Source organism: Triticum urartu, chromosome 3A (genome assembly GCF_056163025.1).
Source record: "Triticum urartu cultivar PI428250 chromosome 3A, HENAU_Tu73, whole genome shotgun sequence".
Lineage (NCBI taxonomy): Eukaryota > Viridiplantae > Streptophyta > Magnoliopsida > Poales > Poaceae > Triticum > Triticum urartu.
In genome coordinates this window covers 357,781,393-357,790,282 of record NC_141875.1, presented here as the reverse complement: position 1 = coordinate 357,790,282, position 8,890 = coordinate 357,781,393, and the positions used below count along the sequence as shown (strand labels likewise).

At 48.5% G+C, this 8,890-nt stretch overlaps 1 protein-coding gene across 2 annotated transcripts; it reads left to right on the top strand.

Moving 5' to 3' along the window:
• The first annotated feature begins 273 nt into the window (after positions 1 to 273).
• LOC125548331 (uncharacterized) lies at positions 274 to 2,311 on the top strand. Of its 2 annotated transcripts, none has more exons than XM_048711963.2 (2): positions 274 to 714; positions 860 to 2,311. In XM_048711963.2, the coding sequence occupies exons 1-2, from the start codon at positions 588 to 590 to the stop codon at positions 2,149 to 2,151; spliced, it is 1,419 nt and encodes a 472-aa protein (XP_048567920.1). In that variant the 5' UTR covers positions 274 to 587; the 3' UTR covers positions 2,152 to 2,311. The 2 variants fall into 2 exon arrangements, with proteins under 2 accessions (XP_048567920.1, XP_048567921.1); XM_048711964.2 differs by having other exon boundaries at positions 283 to 714; positions 863 to 2,311.
• The last annotated feature ends 6,579 nt before the right edge of the window (positions 2,312 to 8,890 follow it).

Below are 8,890 nucleotides of genomic sequence, written 5' to 3'. Positions count from 1 at the left end.
ATAACTAATGTACCAGTAGTACTAGTACTTGTATAATTGAGCGCTACCCCCTACCTACACAACCCTAGGCATATGAGAAGAGAGCAGTACCCTGCTATCCGGTAAGTACTAAAAGCTCTAGGCATGTTAGCAAGCTTATATTTCAGAACCCACACAATCAAGAGCATTAATATGACAGGCATACCACAGTGAGTGATAATAGGCAGTAGCTAGCTGTGCTGTGGCTATAGCTAGAGCCTAGATGTGTGCATCGCTGCACTGCACACACAGTGTGTCAAGCGTGAGGACCATCGATGAGGTAGTGTGCTGTGTAGTGTGTACTAGTAGTAACAAGTATACAACTGTGTGTACTAACTAGACAGTACAGTATACCACCATAGCCATAGGCCATCTATTCTTTGGCCTGCCTCTTTATAAGAGCCTGCTTGCTTTCCCCTCCGGCCTGCAGCCTTTTGCTAGAGAGAGCACACCACACACACACACACGCTGCGCGCAGGGCCCTAAAAGTAGCTTCAACACTGCAGGCATCTTGTCTTATTGCGCCATTAGCATCTTCCTCCTCGAGTGAGCTAGCGTTTAATGCGCGAATGCTCCCTCTGTTGCTCCAATATATCCACACACGAGCTAGCCTACCATCACCACCACCAGCAGCAGCAGCAACAGCGGCAGAGTGCTCCCCTCTTCCTCAGCTTACTTGCGTCCCATTAATTAAAGGTACGCGCCATTTGATCGATGCGCTCATCTGTGCATATGCATGTTGCTGGGTCGGTAGTTGCATGTGCTTCGTCAGATCGGCCTCAGACAGATCAGAGCCTCGCTAGCTACTTGGATGTATAGCTCATATCCGATTTCTTATTAGTAGGTGGCAAGATGGATCCTGGCTTCTGCAACGACATGATCCTAAGCGAGAGCGCGTGGAACAGCGGCGGTGGAGACGGTGGCGCGGCCGGTGATGTCGTTAATGTTGTGGACGGGAGCGGCATGACGGTGCTGGAGAGGCTGGTGCTGGACGAGGCGCTCGCGGCCGCGATCATGGAGCTGCAAGGCATCCAGGTGCCGTGCGGAGGTGGCAAGCCGATGGCCGGCGGCCTCGAGGCGGCCAGCCTCGCATTCGGCGCTACGGGGACGGCACCCGTCACGCCTGCCTACGCTGAGGTTGACGGGGTTGTCTTGCAGCGACAGCAGCATCAACATCGCCATCAGGGCGTGATGGGGATGCCTGTCGACTACGACCTCGTACCAGCAGCACGAGCTGTCACGTTGGCTACTGTACCTGCGGCACCTTCCTTCCCAAAAGGCGCGGCTGCCGGCGTCGTCGATGCGGCGGCCTTTGACTCCGGCAATAACGCGCTGACATCGGCGGTAACAGCAGGGACGACGAGGCAGTGTGACGAAGCCAACGGTGGTGCCAAAAGGCAACTCCGGTCAAGTAGAAAGAGGAGGGCCGCCGATGCACCATGCCCGGCCGCCGACGGGCACCCGCAGTCGCAGGAGAACCCTCTCTGCAGCCTCCTCGCGTCCACCAACACCGGAGATGGCGGCATCCAGATTGCGTTCAGCGGCGGCGGCGGTGCTGCGCCGTCCTCCAAGCGCACCAAGCCGTCGCTGAGCAGCACCTCGTCCAGCATCAGCTTTGACGGCAGAAGTTCCGTCAACAACGGCTGCGACGACGTCCCCCGGTACGAACCGGACACGGAGGCCCTGGCGCAGGTGAAGGAGATGATCTATCGCGCGGCGGCGATGCGGCCGGTGAGCCTCGGCGTCGAGGAGGAAGACACCGGCGAGCGGCCAAGCAGGCGCAACGTGCGCATCTCGTCCGACCCGCAGACGGTGGCGGCGCGCCAGCGGCGGGAGCGCATCAGCGAGCGGCTGCGCGTGCTGCAGAAGCTCGTCCCGGGAGGCGCCAAGATGGACACGGCCTCCATGCTGGACGAGGCCGCCAACTACCTCCGCTTCCTCAAGTCGCAGATCAGGGAGCTGCAAACCCTAGACCGCCGGAATTACGGCGCTAATGCCATATCGAACACAGGCATGGCGCCACTGATGAGCTACAACAACATGCCGGCCTTCGCCTTCCCGGCGACAGGAGCCGGCGAAACCCTAGGAGGAGGAGGAGGAGAGGAGGCTTTCATGAGCAGCCGGTTTAGATAGATTATTGATGAGGGACATGCACGTACGCAAGTGTTTTCATGTGTTGTGCCCAATGTAAGACCATGCATCGATCAGAAGATAGATCGATCCATCATCATTAGCTACTGATTAGGGATGATCATGTCGATCGATGAAATTAATCATGATGTCGTCGTCTTCACCTTTCTTCTTCTTCTTCTTCTTCTTCTTCTTCTTCTTCTTCTTCTTTTTGATGAATAATTCTGCATGCATGCATCCGGCCTGTACGTGCTTTTACAAATTTTATTAGAGACTCTTTGGGCGAGCAGCAGAAAAGGAGCGAGAGCTTGGAAAGTTTTTTGCTCCTCCTTTTGATCAGTTTAATTAGTCGTCGTCGTCTCCATCTTTTCATGTGGCAAGCATGTAGACGCGTGAAAGCAAAGCTTTTCCAGCGGGCGTGTGTGCTTTATAAGTTCCGATCCATATGGTAATGGAGTAGCAGCAGCTCCAAACATCATCATGACAACTTTTTAAGTCGTAATTATGGCCTCTTTGAAAGAGAAAGGCCTTTTCTTTGTGCATGCAAAACCCTACCGAAAAGGGCCGGGATCGATCGAGGAGAAAGGAAGAAGAGAGGGCAAAAATCATGGCTTCATCATTGCACACTTTCTGGTCGTCGTCGTCGTTGCTGCTAGGGAAGCAAAGCAGAGGGAAAGAAAGCATGCAATGCATGGTTAATCAACTGTTTGAGTTGTATGATCGAGGAGACGTGTGGTGTCGTGGCGATGCCGATGCCGATGCCGATGGTTCGTGCAGTGTTTCAGCCCACTCGGCCGGGTCAGGTTTCAGGCTTGGGCTGGGTGAGCTTTTTAGACGGCCGGGGTCAGGCACTCGCTGCATCAAAAGGCATGCGTCTAAAAGGAATCATTCCCTTTCCCTTTTGATTCAAAAATGCACGCCTTTTGGTCCTCGGGTTGTGTGTCAAAATTCTCGATGAGATGCTGTCGTAACCTCTGAATCTTGGTGAGATTTGTTCGTCATGACCGACCTCTGTTCTAAACCTAGCGTACGTGTGTGTTGCACCTTAGGATCCTAGGACATGTATGTGCCGAGCCAGGATTTAAACATGGTTCCGAAGAGACAAAGATCAGATCTCACATAACGCACAGAAACGATCTGAATTCTGTCGCACACAAGCTAATTCAGTCGCTGATAGTTTAGCCAAACACTCCTTTTATGTCTAGCTAGTCTGAATTCTGGGAGATTACTGCCCCTGACTTTATTCTTTCCCAAGTTGTAAATGACATGTCTCTCTTTCAAAAAATAAAAAGAGAAACGTTCTAAATTAGATGCATGTAAGGGTATCTCCAACGCTGACCCAAGAATCGGATACCGCATCCGCCCGCGGACCGTGGGGAGGCTAGTCCGCAGACAAGGATGCGGGAGGCCGCCATCCAATGATATTTGCATACATTTCAAACCGCATTTCAACTAACTGGACGAAAATCCATCAAACACGGCGGAATTCATGAAGTTTAGATAAAAAATAGCAAAAATCATCCGTACATAGCAAGCAAATAAGTTTGGTACAACAATAGTTCAAATTCAACAAGATTTAGCCGGATGTTCAACAATTTTTTCATGAACGGATCATGTCGTCCCACACATACTGCCCCTTGAGCTTCATCTAACAGTTCATGTGCATAAATGGCAGTCCCTCTATCATGTGGAACATCACCGCCCATACAGATTACACAATGTGTAGAGCAACATTGAGTGAATGAATGAATGAATCAACAACTTGAGCAAGAAGAAGCAAAACTTACGATCTCCATGGTTGCCGCGCGCAATGGTCACCTTGCCTCTAGCCGATCAACCGTGCCACAAAACTTGATGACGGTGGTCTAGATGGTGCACCATCGATACACTAACAACTTCACATTGCGTTCATGGATGATGTGCATGTCATAGGACACAATGTGCTTTCGCGTGTGAAACGAATCATGCACCCGCTACCAGAAGAGCCCCCTTCTGCTCTTGCGTACGTAATTCGTGGATAAGGCCAACCACGCATCACAGAACAACTCATCCTCCATGCTCGAGTACCTCGCATACTCTAAACACAACATGAAGTTTGAAAATAAGCTCAATGGCATTTGACCGAACACCTGTCGGGCGTGGTAGCCGCCATGGATGTCGTCGATTGGGGGGGGGGGGGAGGGTACCACTACGGATGGATCCTGGGTGGACGATGCCATAGTACAAGGCGAGCGAGCGCGTGGATGGTGGTTGCGGATGTCTGGCAATGCCCGTGTGGCGGTCGGAAAGGTACAACGACGACGTCAAAGGAGAAGGGCGCCGATGGAAAGCCAGAGGGAGCGGGGGTGGAGTGGAAGAGCTAAAATGGGACCAGGAGGGGGATTTGAGTGGGCCGAGGGTGTCGGAGTCCTACGTGGATGTTGTTCGAACTCCCGCAAAGCCCCTGGTTTGCTTCCAATTTGCAAGAAAAAGTGTGTCCGGACCGGTGGACGAACCGATACAGGCCCAGGATGGATGGCAAAACACGCCCGGACCGCGGTACAGACGGATGGGTGCAATTTGAGGGTCCGCTTTGGAGATGCCCTAAATACCTTAGGAAACGATCTGGAAGAAGGTAGTGGCAGGTAGGGACGTGCGAAAAGCCAATGACGAGAATGAGCGGAGGTCGTTGCAACATTGATAACCGGGTACCTGAATTGATACTCATTGGCCTCCAATCTCTTGAAGTCAGGCCATCTGTCGTATGATCATGGATGGTGTCACGGGGAGCGGCGGCGGGCGACAGCGCAAAGCCCTAGACTATACACAGAGAGACACAATGCGCCAATTGACAAGGAGGTTGTTTGGTTGCCTACATTAGCCTCAGCTAGACCCACTGGATGCAATTTTGGCCCGCTTGATTGCCTGCATTGCACCAAAATAATGGCATGCATGAATCCTAAAGCGCCTCCGAGCCAGGCTCGCTAGGAACGGCCGATTCAGGTATTTCCCCTCAGCCAGGTCCGTGGCTTGCACAAGGGGGGTGCGGAGCTAAGCTCATGCGAGCTCGCGCACGTTTCCAAATAAGTTATGTGAAGAATCAAGTCACCTCCCAGCAATTCGGCCGTCCTATTTAGCCCCCTTCTCACCGTTGAAACCCCCGCCATTATTTCCATTCCTTTGAGCTCTCCGTCCTAGATGGCGGTAGACGACAGTGGTGATTCTTCTTCCTCTTCTCTGACCTGTTCCGTGCCTCCACCTAGCTCCGCTGATGGTTGTAAGTTCAATCACTCCCTACTCGTTCGAGCTTAGATGTGTGAGCATGTGGTAGGGGTAGATGTGTGAGCATGTGGTACCACGGTAGACTCTTGATCTGTGAGCATGTGTTGATGTGGCAGATCGAATGGCGGTGGACCGGCGATGACGTTTTGTAGCATGCTATGTTTAGCTTGTCGGCATTAAGGACCTTCATGTTGGTTTTTGATGATACTATGGTATAGATCTGCTGGTAGTTTGATGAACAAACCATGTGTAGTATGGTAGATATGTACTTGTTGTAGTGTGTTGAACTTCAGGTTTTCTTGTGCTTAGTATCTTGATGAAAGCGCAGGTTATCTCCCATGGGGTGAATGGGATTTTTTTTTTAAATTTGTCAAACTCTGATGAATTTAACAAAGACTAGAGTGAATAAATAGAAACAGAGGCGAGACTAAATCATCACATAGAAGTAAAAAAGGCATACATGGTAGATGTGAATGAAGAACATGCAGTCATACATACATTCAAGCATAAACATGATGAACTGAAGAAATGAAAGGCATCATGATGAAATTCTTCAGTATGTAGAATGCAAATTCTTCAACAACGGAAGTACTGAAAGTAAAGGGTGAGGAATTTGAAACCAGATTGGCTCAGTGATGACATAGTGATTTGGTAGACCAGTTCCAATTGATGTATCAACTGTACATCTAGTTGGAGTGGCTTGAGATTCAACCTAGAAGACATTGGTCTTCACTGTATTCTCCTGAGCTAAGGTCACTGTAGACCTTGCCCAATCACTAGTGGTAAGTCTTCAAGGTAGACTTCCAAAACCTTCACAGACTTGTTCACCGGCAATCCACAAGACTCTTGGATGCTCAGAACTTGATGCATAACCATATAGAAGAATGACAATGTTCAAAGGTAATAGGCGTCGGTTCACACAGATCAATCTCTTCAGTGATGCTCAATCACTTTGGCTCTGGTTGGGTTTTTCCTCACTTGGGTTTTCACAAAGTCGGAGGAGGATGAGTTTATCTCAAATGACAAGTGTCAATCTTTCTCTTGGAGTAGCCAACCCACAAATGGTTGTGGGGGCGGCTATGTATAGCCAGGAGGCAACCCGACATGAATTGTCATAAATGCCCACGCGGACAAGACCGTTGTCAAGATAAAAATCCACTCAACAGCTAGCACTCGCACAACAACGGTCGAAAGTTTGAACTCTCAAATTCGTCGGGGCACACAATTTCCTCACGATGGGAAAGTCACAATGGCGAAATCCTAACTCCTTAGTCAAATCAATTTCGTCAGCGACCATAAGAACTTCGTCTCTGTCGCTGAGGAACTCAACTATACTGCAAGAGATTTCCAAAGTCTTCAACTCAAAGAAATAGGTAGTTGTAGGTTTTGAGCATCACTTCGGAAATACGCTTATGTATCACCTACACCTGTAACATCCCAAAATTCTAAATTTTGGAATGTTATATTAATTAAATAAATATGATTGTATGCTTGATTTTTTGGTTGAAAGTGAGTGGAATTTAAAACTTCAAATAAAATCAAATGAGAGAAAATAAAAGGACTTTCCCAAAAAATCCATTTGAATCCCTATTTAATTTTGAGTTTGAATCTTGTCAAAAATTCTCTGATGAGCTGCAGTAGATGACAGTGTTGAGGCACGCAAAGTATTGCAGTGTCATTGGGGCTGGCTGCTGATTCATATTCCGACGAGGAAACTGAGCCATCATTCCTTCCATGAACTGGTGATTCAACTCAAACCGCTCCATCATTCCGACCATGAATTCGGGGGGTGGTGGAGCGTTGCCACCACGACCACGACCACCTGGTCTAACCATCCTACTAGATGTAACAAGGGTAGTTTAGCATTGAGCAATTGAAAAGACAATGAATCATTTATGAGGTAACATGCATAAGGAAAGAGGTACGATGGATATCACATAGTAGTCAACATGTTAGTGTGTGTATTATTCAAAATACATTTCGACGAAATAATTGCTTACAATCCAACTCTGGGTGAATGGGATTACGAGATCCTAATGTTAGAGTTAGCAAATTCGTTTAACCCAAATGGAAGAGAGATCAGAGTCCTGGAGTAAAGGTCGAGGAGTAAAAGATTCTAATACCACCCAATAGCGATGTGGGCCCGTAAGCCACACAACCATGTTAGTAAAAGTTTGGCAATGACTAGACTCAACTCCGACCAAGGAGTTTGAAAGGGGGATTCCTACAGGCAGTCGGCTCTAATACCAACTTGTGACGCCCCCAATTCAATCGTACACTAATCATACACGCAAATGTGTACGATCAAGATCAGGGACTCACGGGAAGATATCACAAGACAACTCTAGACACAAATTAAAAGAATACAAGCTTCATATTACAAGCCAGGGTCCTCGAGGGCTTGAATACATCAGCTCAAATACAAACGAGTCAGTGGAAGCAACAAAATATGAGTATAGACATAAGTTAAAAAAGTTTGCCTTAAGAAGGCTAGCACAAAAGCAGCAACGATTGAAAAGGTAAGGCCTCCTCCCTGGGAGTCTCCTAACTACTCTTGGTCGTTGGCAGCCTCCACATAGTAGTAGGCACCCTCGGTGTAGCAGTAGTCATCGTCGAAGGTGGCGCCTGGCTCTTGGGCTCCACCATCTGGTTGTGACATCCGAGAAGAATGGAAAAGGGGAAAAAGAGGAAGCAAAGCAACCGTGAGTACTCATCCAAAGTACTCGCAAGCAAGGATCTACACTACATATGCATCTGTATCAATGAAATGGGTAGTATCTGTGGATTGAACTACGGAATGCCAGAAGAGAAGGGGAAGGCCTAGCCTATTGAAGACTAGCATCTTCAAGCATCTTGCGACATCGGAAGAGATAAGAGTGGCATATTATAATATTAGTAAGTATGCTGTAACATCGCCCAGAGATCACTTCCTCGACTCCCTGCGAGAAAACAATCCCAGAGCCATCATTTCCATCACATGCCTCAGCATCCAATTCTAGTTGTATCTGAAAGGATCGATATAGTTGACTAGAGGGGGGGTGAATAGGCAACTAACAATTTTAGCTTTTCTTTATCAATTTAAAATTTGCATCAAAGTAGGTTGTCTAGATATGCAACTAGGTGAGCAACCTATATGATGCAACAACAATAAGTACACAAGCAAGCAAGGAAAACAACACAAAAGCTTGCACAAGTAAAGGCACGAGATAACCAAGAGTGGAGCCGGTGAAGACGAGGATGTGTTACCGAAGTTCCTTCCTTTTGAAGGGAAGTACGTCTCTGTTGGAGCGGTGTGGAGGCACAATGCTCCCCAAGAAGCCACTAGGGCCACCGTATTCTCCTCACACCCTCACACAATGCGAGATGCCGTGATTCCACTATTGGTGCCCTTGGAGGCTGTAAGTGCATCTAGTGCCACCCCTAGTTGGTTTTGGAGTATTGACGACAAACCTAGTTGAGGGACTAATGTGTTTGTGAGAAT